Genomic DNA, 16544 nt, shown 5'->3' with positions numbered 1-16544 from the left:
CGCACCCACAAAGCACTTCAAATGCCATTCAATTCAATTGAAGTGGTGCTAGAAGGCGTTAACCAACGAACGCTCAGCTTGCAGCTTGAGCCATGGCTTCGGTCGGTGCTTGCCGCTTGCCACATGCCGCTTGCCTCTTGCCGTTGTGTTTGAGTGCTTTGCTGTAAAAAGTGCGCAAAATCCTTATCGTCGAATAAAAAAACTGTTCATCCAGCCAATTGCAAGAGCCAACAGTGAGATTTTTGTTTTCTTTGTTTATTTGCTTTTTCTAATTTATATATATATATACATATATATATATATTTATATATATATATGTATGTATGTATGTATATGTTTTATTTGTTTTATTCATATGCATTTATTTTTCATACATATCATGTATCTATGTATGTATTGTATGTATATATAAATGTATATTGCTGATATGGTTTCCATATGTATATATATATACTATATATATTGTACTTATGTACTTATATAAACTTATCGTGCAAAAAAAAAGAGCATCTATTGTATTAACAAATATTACATATACTCGTAAATTCCCATTTAAAAGCATTTCATTGTTTGTTTACAATATTTTCAGTATTCTAATGGCATACATACAAATGTATATGTATATATTTAACGGTAATATTTCAACATCCTATCCATATTCATAGTTTCTACATATGTAAATAGCTCTTATAATTCATTGGATGATATTTCATTGTCTTCGTATTGTGATTACATAGTTGTTTTCATAATTGTTTGCTATTTTATATGCAATTTATATAGAATTATTATTAATTTTATGATTCTTTAGCTGTTTGACTAGTGGTATTTTTTTTTGTTTATTGTAGAATTATGTACACACACAATGTTGTTTGTAAAATTATTAAAAAAAAAAAAAACACACACAAATAACTCAAATGTAAAGAATAAATATATTAAACAAAACATTTTTATTGAATGACACTTGGGTTCAAGATTTGACCCTACATATTATATTTCCTATTTTTTCATTACCCTGAATATCTTAAACTGAGATAAATTTTCCTATGTTATCAAACGATGGGAATTAGCTGAATTATTATGGAGTGTCAATAAACCTAGTGTGGTCCATTTGTTTAATAGATGTATGTTGAAATTAAAATAATAATGTAATAATTATGTATTTATAATTACTCAAACTTATTACAAATTATTATCACTATTATTATAATCTTTTTTTCCTCATCTCTTTGCTAGAACTATATAGTTTATTCTTAACTGTAGTATTTACTTAGGGATCTCTTATTTTGCAGAGTTCTCATATACATAAATACTTGTATATGTAACATGCCAGTGTCTTAGAAGCTCTTGATTTTGTTCTCGAGTTCGGTATTTTGTCATTCTTTTGTAAATGGTATCGATTCGTTTGGAAAAAATATCTGAATCGTACACTAGACTCTATTCAGAAAAATGTATTACATTAGTACTAGATGTATGACTGTATTCCTATATTCATGTCAAAGTGCGTTCATTTAAGTTAACTCTGTAATGCGGATTTGCATTTTGGCAAGGTTCACAAGGCAATTCCTTAAACATGAATATAAGAGAACCAATATGACTTTCACGAAGAATTAAGGATGTTAGTTTAGAAACCTTTCTGTAGAAGCCTTTTGGGCATCACATACTCGGCGCAATCTGAAGTCAGCCAATAATGAACTAATTAATCGGGTAAACTGTAATTGGCATGCATAACTATTTGAAAATCTATAGTGTTGAATATGAATTGATATATTTGAGGATATACGGACTAACTTATGAGATACCTAACATATAAATATGTATTGTGATTATTTCTACTCTTAACGTATATAATTTGTATAGGCCTCTCATTTAATATAATTTTATGCGGACAAATCAATGCGTAGTATTTAATGTAATGTAATTCTCATAGGTTAGTTTGCTTGGCAAGCTTGGAAACTTCATATGCCACATACTCGTAGATATTTATATCCAAGTATCATCATCTTATATCTTTATACACAAACATTTATAAACATTTTCCATTCATATGCCGTAGTTGTGTGAGCATGTACATATTTATCATATTATTCATTACAGCGATCATGCGGACACAAATTCATAATTTACTTCGCTATAGGTTCGAGTATGTGCTATATATAATATTATATGCATATTTAATGTTGCATAATATATGTATGCATACCATAATTGATATAAATAGTATATTTTATATGTATGTAACATATGCCAGCATTGTATGAATGTATTGATGCGTGAATGTCTGTTTATGGCTAAATAATACGTACAATTATAAGTATTACTCGTATTGCTATATTGCAATTCATTCATTCATTTTGATTCATTGAAAACTGTGACATTTTCTACTTCCACGATCGCATTGACAGCTTAACCAATCATCTGCAAACTGTGGAATCATCTCCGGCGCATATTGAATGAGGTGCCGCCAGAAAGAGTTTGCCATTAAAGCAGGCACACAATTGGAAGACTCGGTGCATGTGATCGCGACTCTGCGCAGATCCTAGAATTGGTGGTTGCGCTGTGCGCAGATTGGGCATTAGAATTTTCGATGACTCCAAGCGTAACTATTTCCGAGATGCCAAGTCATGCCAAAGATAAGAAACAAAGTGGAGAAGGGTTTTTGTTCGTCATATGTTATGATATATGTTAATTATTATTAAGAGTAGTAAGAGTAGTACTCCGTCTTAGTATATGGATTATTTACAGCGGATTACAGCGGACACAAACAAGGGGTATTAATATTATTGTGAATAAAATCAAGTACATACACTGCCGTCTAGGGCCCGAAGCTTAACATCTTCCAAAGCTAGCAGTTCAATGCCGCCGGCTCGAGATTGCAAGTTAATGTCTTTGGCTGCAGTTAGATCTAATTGACGTGTGGGGGACTCTAATCTGAAAAGTTAAACAAAATGCATTTATATATTAGTAATATTCATAGATGAATCATTGGTTAGGTAGCGAGCGGTTGATCCAAAGCATTTATTTCAAAAATATTAAATCATTATTTAAACTCATCATTCAAAAGTGGAAACATTTTAAGTCTAACGGTTGACACCCCACGACTCTAGAAATCAAAACTAATAATAGCCAATTCCGGTTTAACAGTCAATAGAATAATTTTGTGGTTTAATTTCGCCACGATCGCATTGCAATTTAAATAAGCAACTGCGTTGGTAAACAAGATACATTCTTCATATCAAACGGAGGTATTTTGTATTGCTTAATTGATTGTAGCGCAGTGACTACCAGCGAATTGGTTCGTACTCATATAATAAATATTGGCACAACCTAACAATATATTGACAATTATGTGAATATTTTTGGTTAAAGTATAAAACAGTCCATTTGCTTTTTACGAGTATGCTATAGCTTATTTGTCAAATCCTGTCCACACATCGACATCGACGTCGACATCGACATCGGCATAACGTACAGTACAATTTGTTAATTTTCATGGAAAAACAAACCGGCCATCAGCAAATTTGTCAATATAAACGTTATTACAAGCATTGCAGTGCTGTTAATGGTCCGTATACACAGATACAGCCTCAAACCTCTACTATACTCGTATAGTGGACATTGACAAACAGAGTCAGTACACCCTGTCATTGAATAAGGCGAGTTATCACCACAAATGTCCCAATGTAAAGCCAACGATTTTCGCATACAGCAACAAAAAATCACTGCCCCAAAGCGCTTTTCAACTCACTCATCGCAACTGATGCCGATTTCAATGATGTGACGATGGCGATCCCCACACACATACACGCCCATGCACACACACACACACATGCGTTCATGCGTGTGTGTGTTCATACAAATAAACGTACTTGCATGCATGCATAGTATAAGTATATATGTGTATGTACATATGTATGTATGTATATGAGTACGAGCATGAGCAAATATTTTCACTCTCCAACGAGCTGCGTACGCACATGCATGCATACGTACATATGTATGTATGTATGTATGTATGTATGTGTGTGTGTGTGTGTGTGTGCATATACAAACGGACAAATATATAAGCCAACACCTCACGAGTGGCAGTGTTTTGTGTTTGGATTGTTGCTGTTGTTGTTGTTGTTGTTACTGTTGCTGTTGCTGTTGCTGTCGACGCAAAGGTGATGGTGACGTTGACATACACCGTTGAACAGCAACAACAACAGCAACAGCAACAGCAGCGGCACGGGCGCTCGGAAAGTGTTTGTTTTTAATTTTTTATTTCGGAGATTTTTCCATACCCGGCTAATGTGTTTGGTGTGGGCATACTCGTACATACATACGTACATACATAAATGCCTGCACACACATTCGTATGCATTTTCATTCATACATACGAGTATTTTTGTATGAAACGTGTGATATGAATTCCGCGAAATTTATTACTCTTGTCGAATTTCAACACTGCAGACAATTTTGTTGTGGGATTCCACAAAATTCGTTCGTTTTTTATTTGAGTTACTTTAATGACAACAACATGACAGCTTACTAATCGCCTCAAACAAAACTGCCTTAGTTATGTTAGATTTACTCTATGTGCTTAACGTATGAATGTATGTTATAATAGAATTCGTTGGACGAAACTAAATTTAGCGATTACACAAAATTGCATAAGATGAAGATGACATTTACCTTAGTTCACGGCCTGGCTCTGCACGCACATGCGGGGTTTGAATGGATTCTCGAAAGATGGCCCCTCCCTCGCCTTCGATCCGCAAAGCGTGTGCTCCAATTGTGACTTCATTTCGATTTACGGAAAATAAATTTCGACCGGTTGTGTCGTTGACGCGAAATCCCGCTGACAGGCATTCGAACTTATCATGACCCAAGAATAAATGATTCTCGAGTACGCCGTTTGGGTCACGTGTATTTATTGAAAAATTACGTGACGATTCTTCATGGAATGGTCCCAAGTTTGTTGAAATGAGATAAAATTGATAAAAAAAAAAGAAAATAAAAAACAAAAATAGAAATAGAAACGTTAAGAAACTAGAGAAATATTTAAATCACCTCACAAATACCAAATGTGTATATGTAAACATGTTATTTAAAAGCGATTCACAATTTGCATTCAGTTAATAACTCATATTCAAAATTCATGAATAATGTTCCGTTAAACAAAGAGAAATACAAAAGGAGTTTGATTCACACCACGTATAGTAGTTATGTATATGCATATGGGAACATATGCTTATCGGAACTTGACAGCCTTTCACACGCTAACACATAGCCAGCAGCTTCTATTTATCTGATGCTTTCTAGGTGCCGTCAAAAGGTTCTATTTGTTATTTTAAATATTGCCGGAACACCCGAATGTCCTCATCTGTCTTCTACGTCTCAGCAGTTGATCTGATTTGGTTAATCTGTTATTGGGCATCTTTTGCAGACACAGTCAACACCTCCGATCTTATTTGATAAAGTGTCACTTCCATTTCACCTGTACATATGTACGTGCACAGCTAACAGATACATATGCAGATATGAATGTATCTTGAAATGCTCAGCTTGGGTGCAAGTAAGCTTTTGTTCAAGGTCTGTGTGCGTATCTATTGATTTATGACTTTAGTCACACCAGAACACATTTGTCGTGTCCAGATTCAACGTGAACGTTAAAAAAAGGTTCAAATGCAAGGTTGATGTTTGAATTTCAAGATTGAATGAGGAGTTGTGTAAACGGACGATGCAGACTTTCGGATTGTAGTTTTCTTACCTTACGTTACGAACGTAAGAATACAATCGATATTCGTACTGCACTTGACTTTCTTATATGGTGGTCACAATTGGTCACGTTGAATATGTGATTGCGACTTCACATTTAACATTCTTCAAAGCCAGCGTAATTAACTCAAGCCTCAAGCTTACCTATGGAGATGGGCTGTCCATGCCGAGAACGTATTGAAGATGCGCGCAGCATGTCCATAATTACCGCCTGCCCTGAGAGTTGAATGCCTCCAGGTAATATCTTTAGTTGGCCCATGCCCTCCTGATATGAATTTTAAAAATCAATGGCTTAATGTGATGACACAATGATGATGTGCTTACCGTCGAGAATTGCATAACCTTGAGAATCCATAAAGTCAGTACCAAATTCGTAATAATTAAAAGCATCAATAGCAGTAGTAATGTGTAAAGACACTTTTTCCGCCAGCCGATTAGACCCAAATATATCTCGATGCCATCAACGAATCCAGCCGCACCTTCGTGTCCGTTCGTAGTTGTGGCTGATCCTTTGCCGCTGGCTATAACACTACGAATACCTTTGTCAACGTTGGCCTTGTTCGTCATTATGGTTGGCGTCTTCGAAGATGTAACAACACTGCCACTCATACCGCCACCGCCACCGCTACCACCACCGCTACCACCACCGCCACCACCATTGTTGTTGCGTGCCATAACGCTCGTTGGATTGGTTTTACTCTTACGCATCTGTTTAGGTGTTGTTCCCTGATATTGTTGTTGTTGCCCGGACACTACAGGTAATGTCGTTGTAGTTGCTCTACAGATTTCACTTTCTGCTCTGCTTCCAGAGAGCATCGCTCTTAATAGTTGTAATCCTTCCGGCTAATAAGTATTTTCGTGGTAGTCGTAGTATTACTCGGTATCTGCTTCCAATGCCGATTGAATTGTCAACATCTGTAGGTATGTAATCTATCGTGTGCACATCGTCAGTTGAGCTTAAACTAATTTCCAATCGCGAGTATGAATAATGATGGTTTAGGTTCGCAAAAGGCACTTGCTTCTGGTCCAGCAGTGCACTGAAAGGTGCTAAACACTTCTGTTCCTCATTGCATAGCCTCTGAAGTTGAATGTTCTGTTTTACCAAATGTTAAGGAGGTACCTAAAATCATAAATTGTAAATATTTGCCATTTAAATAATAGCTATTCATTTTTGATGTGAATCAAAACATTTTTTTAACGGAGTGCATCACATAAATTCAACTGTTCCACTTTTATGCATGTGTATCTTTTATAATGTAATATATACCATATATAATATTGCATAGATTTGTTGAATAAAGCAATACTTAATATTGCTTGGGAAATTCCCGTTGAATTTCGCTTAGTGTGTTAATTAATTATATGTACACACATAGTACATATATGTGCAGAAAAATATAATCTTTGCTCCGTGAAGGTCATATTTTTACGTTTCACGTTTTCAATACCTAGACCACTCAAGAAAAAAAAAAAAACTATTTCGAAGAGAAAACCATCTATAATTAGAAAATTGTGTGTGTATTTTTTCGTGTGGTTTTCATGGTCATCGTGAGTACAGTGATGAAATATATTTTCGTCCGCGCCATAAAGTGTACAACTAAAGTGCAGATATTTTTATTTAAAAGACTTATTTTTATTTTTCTCATATGTACTTTAGGATTTACTATTATATACAATCACAATCACAAGCCAAAATACTCGCTTTACTCTTAATTCATGGTCATAATAATTATACGAATAGAGAATATAGTTCGTAAAGCTTCTTGTTTTTGTTGAATTTACCAGCAATCCTAGAACTGAGAAGAAAGAACTGCTGTGTTTATGTATTTGGGGTAATTAAAGTGAATTCAAGCAATTGGAGATAATTTGTATCTGATTATTTTGTTTGTTTACTCATTGGTGATTTTGAAAATCAAAGTATACCCAGAAATTTAAGATTGGTGGTAGAACCTATAAAATTTTACTGTCTTCCTAGATCTCTTATTGCTTAATGTTGATATTTAAGTCAGCAAGCGAGTCTAGAAAAATAATTAAGTACACTGCCCAATGCATTCACAGAGGAAGTAGTTAATTAATTCGTGCAAATGTGTAAAAAACTGAATGCCAAAAATTTGACTGTATGTCTGCAAAATGTATGCGTGGGTGACGGACCAAGATATTTCAGAGGGCGGACCTGCTAAGTGGGCGTGGTCAGATAGAAGATCTTCACAAAGACTGCCCAGCTTAGTGAGTTTGAATGCGCTTGCTTCTCATGAATTGCTACTCAACAGTTCGGCTTCGACTCAACTATTGTTTAACAGTTTAAAAATGACATGTGAAAAATGTTAATGTATGTGAGTCTATTTGACCTGCCAAATGAGCGTGATTAAGCAGAAGAGCTTGACAAAGATTGCAATATGTCTACATACGACAACTGCTTGAAATCAGAACTTGAAGGCATTGCAATTGATAGCTTACAAATGAATTCTGTGTAGAAAGGGATTGCGAAAATTTGGCCAAATGACTGAACGACAGACCAAGATATTGGAAAGGTTGGGCTGGCTAATTGCTTTGGGATGGTGGCTGGTCAGACGGGAGTGTGTTTATAAAGTTATGCCCAGATTTATTACTTATGATCGGATACTCAATACACCGACCCGCATATTTTTGTATTATAAGTGAACTGTTTTTTATGTGCATGCGATTTAAAAGTACGAAAAATCGGAATTTACTCTGAATTATTGTACAAAAGCTACCATGGAGATAAAGTTTGACAGCAAGTTAGAATAGCGAATTTTTTATGTATAGCAAAAAATTTGTTAATATTAAGTAATGAGCAACTTTTAATTTTGAAAATTTGATTATCACTAATTTAGTCGAGAGGGCTCACAGCTTCTTAAAAGATAGAATAACATTACTTGGAATACGAAGTTCCGACTGAAGTGCGAATCAATTAAATAAAAATAAAAAACAAACTTTTCTTTATAGTTAGTAAGTCCATAATATGACATCGGGAGTGCACAGAGTTGCACATTATAAGTACATGCACATAATCTAAATGGAGAACTTGGACAAGCAGTTCGCTCCGACTAGAGTAATGGTGGCCGGGGAACGTGCTTTGTGAACGGAAAGCTTGTAGTGCAATGCAAATACTCTGAGACTTGATTTAGTATCTACAGACAACCGGTTATTAGACGCTCTTGAATGGCGGGCAGAAGGTTTACAGGGCGGAAATAAGGACTGTAACTATTAGCTGCAGTGGCTGCAAAAACAGATGACAACTAGCACGTACACTCAGTTTTAGTTAAGAGATATAGTTGCCGCTTAGTTAATGTCGCACGTCTCCATTGTTGTTGTTGTTGTTGTTGTTGTTGTTGCTGTTATTGTTATTGTTGTTGTTGTCACACGTTTTTATTGCCACATATGAAACATTTGCAGCAAATGTTGCAAATTTTTCGGCCAGCAGTTGTAGGTGATGTTGGGTTGCGATAGTCAAAGAAAATTACTTCTAAAACTGAGTACACAGTCGCATAACATACACATGTAGGAACATAACATACGTTCCCATTTTTGTACTTAGTTCATGGTTGGAACTTATCGGTTTTCTGTTTTCTGCATTTCGACATGCTTTGTACAAGTATTTTTGAAAATTTTGCCAAGCTTCATTGATTAATTTAGTTGAATATTATTTGCCAAATATCATGCTTTGATTGCGATCAAAATTGGAAAATTTTCCGAACATGATTGAATTGTTTATTTGACTATTATTTGCCAATTATTTGCTTTGAACGTGATCAAAGATTTTGAAAATAATTTTTACCTATATCTTATTTACCTATCTATTTCTATTTATTATTTGATCACTAAAAAAAGATTGCATTTTTTTCAGAGGAAGCATTTAACGGGTATTTGAAGTACTTTAAAAATGCAACATACTGCCTTTCTGTCGTCATATACATACATATTTCCATACATGGGATATATGGTACTCGTAAAAACAAGTACAACAACCTATTTGCATTCGTTTTGGTACAGTGATTGTGTGCGTTAAAATGTTTATGGAGGTATACACACTTTTAGAAAAGGAAACTTATGCGAAGTTGTTCAAAAGTCCTTGACAATGGGTAATGTTAAGCGAAGTGGGCTTATTTTCAGCAATAACTAGACACGAAACACGCATACTGAGGCCAAATTCAAGAAGGAGGCGCCCGGCTCATAGGCAAAGCACCCGGCAGTTGGCCATTTATTCGTAAATGGAAAGTATTGCATTGTGCTGCTATTAAGTTATCAACAACAGCAAACACACATGTTCGCAAAAGTTCATGAGGGTCCGGCACATAATTGTTGCGGTGTCTATATTGTCCCTGTATTGTATAAGTCCGTTAGCTTCTCGAGTTCTGAGCGGAAATTTCCTATATTGTTGAAAGTTTCTAATACGACCTTCTAAGGAGTTGTAGTTGCTTAATTGTATAGTGTCCGTATATTGCGACAACAGCGAACTTCTGGTTGCTATTGAGCTTGTAGTAGTAAAACATTTCCATACAAAATTGATATGAATTTGTTTAAAATATTCGTTTATTCCTCCTTTAAATTAAGCAAAATTAATAAAACTGATATTTTAACTAACCAAATTTAACATATAAATATTTCTTGTTTGATATTTCTAATATTTAATATGCTATTAAAAATGAAACGGAAATATAAGACAACTTTTAATATTTTGACACACCAAATTGCTTTTTATATCTTCGCAAAGCAAGTTATATTACTGATATTTTAACTAACCAAATTTAACATATTAATATTTCTTGTTTAATATTTCTAATATTTAATATGCTATAAAAATGAAATGGAAATATAAGATAACTTTTAATATTTTGACACACCAAATTGCAAAGCAAGTGATGTTATATTGACAGCAATGGGCTGATCTTTAATGAGCACTTTGTAGATACATTTTTAAATTTTTATATTAAGATTATTTCTTATTACCAATTATCAGAATGGATTATGGTGAAATATTATTTTCTACAAATCACAACAACTTTATAGGTGAACATTATATTCTCTCGATTTTAAGAATTATTGTTAGCAGATTACCCATGTAAGGATGAAATTCTTTTTGTGCCAAAGAGTCATACTTACGGATTTGTTATTTAATTATAAACTTTAATGTTAACACACGCGATTTCCTGAATACGCCGGCAATTGATTCAGAGTCGTAATTGGATTTTAACAAATCCAAGCTTTGATTATGCATAGACGTTTCCACATACTTTTATTATTACGGCGCAAGGAGGTATTAACAATTTATTATTTTGTTAGACATATTCACAATTCAATTTGTAATTGTAATTGTTATAAGACGACCACAGAACGTATAATTCTTATTTGACAAATTAACTTTGAGTTCGCTTAAAAAACACACGGCTTAAACATTCGCACGCTTTCGATAATCGATCACAAGTTTGTTGAAAAAAATATATATTTATAAAAAAAATAAAATTTGTCGATAGCGGGATACACGAGCTTTGATAAGTTAACAATTATGTACTTGATAGTGCTTGACCTGCACTGCCGCTTCCGTGTTCTGATGTCGGGAACGTTTGAAAAACAACTGAAGGCACATTCACTTTGGCGCAACATCAACACTTCCGTGGCCGCTGCGGCGGCAGCCAGTGGAAATTGGCACTGGCTGATACTAGCAGCTACTAAAGCATCGTGTCTATAAAGCTTTTGCCGAATGCTGGCCAAAAGTTTCACTCAAACACATATCGGGCGCACGTTCGCACTGGTAGGTCGGGTGCGAATACTGAGTCAGGCCATCGGCTGTGCTCGGTAAGAGCCTCGCTGGATTGTTTACGTTTGAGCACATGCAACACGTGGTTGCTGCCACTTCAGTATTGTTTCCTCCTCATATCAGGCAGAAAATTGCCAATTTTATGCTATTCTAACGTGTTTCATAATCTGTTCTTAATCGAGATTTTTTCCATTTCCATTGTTATTTCGCAATATATTAGAGCTTAATGAAAAGACTAATATATTCATTTAAATGTACAAATGTTTTTGCGTGTGAGCGGTTAATGTAGGTATAGAAGCAAAGTGGATTTAAACATAAATACTATTTAAGAATATGATAGGTATTTTATCACACAAGCAATTCACTAATCACCAACATTGTAGAGTTCTTTTGAGATGAGCCTAACATAGTATGTGAGTGCTTGTCATGTTGGGTCAATAGAATAATAAGAAGATGATGTGACCTTTTGTAAAGCAGACGAATGCCTAATTTCTCAGAATGCTTGCGAATTAAAACTGTTTTCAACTTTGGCTGAAGCTAATAACTTTTCTGTCTATCGTTAAGAGTGCTCTAATAGGGTTGTCCCCACATGCGTCGTTTTAATTGTTCCTAGCAACATCTGCTCAAGAGTTGTGGCGCTCCACGCGCTTGGAGGTGCGGCATATGTAGCAAACCGGGTTCCGGTTCCAACTAATGAAGCAAAGATCTTTTATACGGTCAAGGGACAGTCCTCCCTTGTTTAATGTAGTTGCGCATATGTTGGATGTGCTCAAAAAGATGTGAGCACCCGTTCCGCTACTAATTTGCCTATTGTTAAAAGCTGCGACCAGTTTTAGGCCAGGCATCCTTTTAGATTCGAGTATTGATTGTCTACCCAGAGGCAAAGCGGAACTACATATCAACCCAACGTCCTTCCAATTGTACTTTCCGATTGCACTTTACATTTTATTCATAGTTCAACTCAACGAGCCCTTACAAGTCAGTTTTTAGGACACAGTTGTTTTTGTCGATATTGGATTTATATAAAATTGACATTTTTAATTTAAACTTACATTTATGGCAGCTGTTATTCAGCCTAATACTAGATTCTGAAAAGTACTAAATAAAATATTATATATGTGTACGCTAAAAATCTTCATATTTAATATACAATTAATTAAACAATATTCCAGGTGTTCGACTACGAAATATTGGATAGGCGCTCTCTACATATTTTATTAATCTGTAAGTACCTACATACATAATTATAGAGTCACATACACATACATTTTAAAATTACTTATCCCTTCTGCAAAGAATTGAAATGCTTAATTATTCACATTTGATGCTTGTTGCGTGCACTATGTAAAGTGATATCTCGTAATACATAAAGTAACGAAAGTTAGTTTCGTGAGCTGGCAATGCCAATATTATTCGACATTTAACTCTTCGAAAAATAAGCAAATTTTATTTAAAATAATTTAAATAATTCAAATAAACCGTTATTTTTGTATTTATTAAATTACGCAGCCATTGTATGCGAATTAACAGAATATGAAGAAAATCTATGCGCTCGCAGGCATTCGAAATAAATGTGGGCTAATATACTAAATTGTGATAGTTTATCATATTGCTCTAGCTACACTGTACTCATAGGCATCAGCACCATTAATGGCCTTTCGACTATCGTGCTGCGTGTTGGTTGGTTTAATTACAACAAGTAATAAATATGACTATTAAAATTCGAAATAGTACTTTTTTGCTTGTAGCATCCTTTATTGGAATTACGTAGAAGAGAAAATTGAGCTAGACTTTTTTTCGAGCTTAATAGGTAAAAACGTTGCGTGCAATGCTGATAATTGTTAATTGATTGCACTGAATATAATTCTAACAATGACCAACAAACATGGAATACTCAAAATTATTCTTTTGGAACAAGTTAGGCACAACAAGACTTACCGCGATACTAGACTAGTCAATAAATGCTTGCCGCATCTAACTTTGAGCTGTCAACAGCAAACACCAAATGTCAATACACCGAATTGCACGTCATAAAGCAAGTAGAGATATTGAGAGATAGACAGACATTGCAGTTGCCGATGAGCAAGTCAGTCAGTCAGTCCATCAATTGTTGCAACGTGAGTGGGAATAGATGTTGTTTTTTGCTGATGGCATCGTCAGGCCATCAGCAGTAACAAAACGTTAAAAAGTGAGAAGAGGAGAAGCAGCTGAAATGGCATCAACGTCGTCATCATGCACAGCGTTGGTCTTTACTTCCTGTGCCTGCTGCACTGGCAGCAACTGCCGAGGAGCACCAAAAACCAACCAACTAACGATCAGCAAGCGGTGCGAGAGACACCCCCAAGCTCAGAGCTCAGAGCTGTGGGGATGCAGTGTGGGGATGGTGTATACTGCCGAACGGGTTCAAGTTCAGTCACAGGCCCAAGCACGAGTGTACAGAAATCCCATGAATAATTCCACTTCAATTCCACTTTGTATATTTCATTTTTTGCGTTGCATACATCACGGCGACAGCGTCAATGACAGACGACAGCAATTGGCTTTGATAACGTTTGCTCTTTTACCCTTTTGCCTTTTTGGCATTGCGATGAGGTCATCGTTTGTACTCTACTGTCTGCTTATTCCTTAATACTACAAATATGCGTTATTAACTTATTGATCAACGCAACAATAACTCTCGAGCCCCTTTCATTCGATGTAATACTTAGTTAAACCATTGACCAAACCCAAAGTACTTACCTATTCCTTTTGTTAAACGTTGCACATAAATAAACTTATGTGCCAAATTTCATCAATTATTCTGTTAAAATCCAGGACAAATCTAGTGACCACATATATCCATTTGTAAATTAATTGATTGAAATATGAATTTATAACATTAAATCGTTTGGTGATATACGTGTAGTTTCAATAAAAAATTAAACGCAATAAAGTCAGCAAAAACAACAACATCAACATCAATTTGCATATCAACATTCTAGCACATACGCGTATGTATTGTTGGTGTAAATATTCACAAAAACGGACTAGGATCAAAAGGCAGTGAAAGTGTGGATAATTGAAAAAAATCGACTCTTCCCGCACGTTCTCGGACTATGAAAGAGGAACGTATGTACATATGTAGTTAAGTCAACCGTTAACATGCGCGATTGGCGAGCAGCCAGGTGGACAGGAAGTTTCCTCGGACTCTTTCAAAAAGGAATTCAAAATCCAAGATTGGCAGATGTTGCACAAATTTTTAGTTAGTGAGCTGTTAACAAACTAAATGTATAGAGGCTTTTACATAACATACGAGTATAAAGTAACTACTATATACATATAGTTGAGTTGAAGCTAGCTGAAAACAATATACATATAGTAGGAACTATAGCGCTTACTCTTCTTTCAAGTTTCGTGGATCAGCATTTCGCATTTTTGTATATTAAGGCATACTTATTTGGTATACATATGTACATACATACATAGTTACACTGAAATATGTTAATCCATAAAAAGAACATACATAAGCAAATTCCTTATCAGGTTACAATTTCTTTTACTTCTCACACGTCGTCACTGCAAGCCAAACACTTTTGCGTTCAGTCTAAGCGATTTTTGATTACACTTCCGACGGAAATTATCATATATCCTTCAGCTTGAATAATTTCCATGGAAATCGTGACACGAGCTCGCACAGCAACGTTTATGGTAACACACCTGTCGGCTTCTCCCTCTACGCAGCTAATCTTACAATATGAAACACTGTCGAGTAAGCTTCCAGGATGTCGGCTGGCTTCAATGTTTTGCACTTTTAAGTCCACCCGATGTATCATTTTACGTGAATAGTAAATGGTAACATCAAGAATTAAAGTTATGAGTATTTGACTCAGTATTGAGAGCTTTGTGTATAACATAATATGCGTATATTTATTTGTGTATACTATACAACTGAAGAGATCTTTTTATTCTTAAGATAATGGGAAATATTTTGAAACTCAACACAATTTTTTTTCTACCAAAATTTTAGCTTTGATTATTTTAATTGCCAATGTTATTTAAACAATATAACATTTATCATTTTAACAATTTTAATCCAGTTTTAACCAGATTTACCACAAATCGTTACTCAATATCATTATTATTATTATTATTAGTATTATTATTATTATTATTATTATTATTATTATTATTATTATTATTATTATTATTATTATTATTATTATTATTATTATTATTATTATTATTATTATTATTATTATTATTATTATTATTATTATTATTATTATTATTATTATTATTATTATTATTATTATTATTATTATTATTATTATTATTATTATTATACACACACATACATATAATCAATTTTTTTTCCAAATATTTACGAATATTGTAACCATTTAGTCCTTTGCTTCTGCAGGGCGAAAACAAGAACAAAAACCCAACATTTCTCCAGACAGACATGGCACCCTTAATTTGAGACAGCGCCCTGACCAAGCAGTAGCGAAATCCGACACTAATTAAAGGCATTTGTTGTAGCGTTTTCATTCAATTAATTATTTCGGCTATCAACGCTGTCAATCTTTTTATCAACAAATCTGCCAGGCATGGGCTACAGTAAGCGGGTAATCGTATAGTTCAGAGCTGGAGCATCGTCGGCAAAAAACTTATTTGTTTTGGCAGCTTGAGGCCAGCAGCCGGCTTTGAGTTGAGTCGAACAAGAGTTAAAACACTCAGCAAACGGTATTCTACTCTTTCTAACAATGCCTTATATTCGCTTTGTTATAACTCTGTGTCTAGTCGCATACTTCAACCCATCATGGCTTTCTCGTTGTATGCTTGTTGCACTACTTATATTTCTCCAAGCTAGACCAAGTTGTGAAATGTCCATCAAGCATCAGTTCGTCTCTGCAGTTTACCAAACGTATATAGTGTACTATACATACATACGTACTATATACATATATGGCTAATGGTTGTAGATGTAGGTATGCTTCTTAATGTGGCTTAATTGGTGGCAATGTTTTTT

The 16544-nt window shown here is 34.8% G+C and overlaps 1 protein-coding gene across 1 annotated transcript; it reads right to left on the bottom strand.

The window, feature by feature from the left end:
* Window positions 1–399: 399 nt before the first annotated feature.
* LOC132796609 (delta-sarcoglycan) lies at window positions 400–11376 on the bottom strand. The gene is made up of 6 exons (XM_060807847.1): window positions 10882–11376; window positions 6082–6877; window positions 5902–6022; window positions 4672–4933; window positions 2805–2928; window positions 400–2600 (listed from the first exon to the last, which is right to left on the bottom strand). Exons 2-6 carry the CDS (start codon window positions 6571–6573, stop codon window positions 2412–2414), a joined length of 1188 nt encoding a protein of 395 aa, XP_060663830.1. The 5' UTR covers window positions 6574–6877; window positions 10882–11376; the 3' UTR covers window positions 400–2411.
* Window positions 11377–16544: the final 5168 nt, after the last annotated feature.

The sequence above is a fragment of the Drosophila nasuta genome, chromosome X (genome assembly GCF_023558535.2).
Source record: "Drosophila nasuta strain 15112-1781.00 chromosome X, ASM2355853v1, whole genome shotgun sequence".
NCBI classification, from domain to species: Eukaryota; Metazoa; Arthropoda; class Insecta; order Diptera; family Drosophilidae; genus Drosophila; species Drosophila nasuta.
Note: the sequence above shows the minus strand (reverse complement) of the source record. Positions and strands in the feature narration are given on the sequence as shown.

Coding starts and splice junctions, on each gene's coding strand:
- LOC132796609 (XM_060807847.1), bottom strand. CDS start 6,573: ATGCTCTCTGGAAGCAGAGCAGAAAGTGAAATCTGTAGAGCAACTACA. Junction 4,934..5,901: donor TGGACAGCCCATCTCCATAG/GTAAGCTTGAGG, acceptor CATTCCATGAAG/AATCGTCACGTAATTTTTCA. Junction 2,601..2,804: donor TTCGGGCCCTAGACGGCAGT/GTATGTACTTGA, acceptor TCTCGGAAATAG/TTACGCTTGGAGTCATCGAA.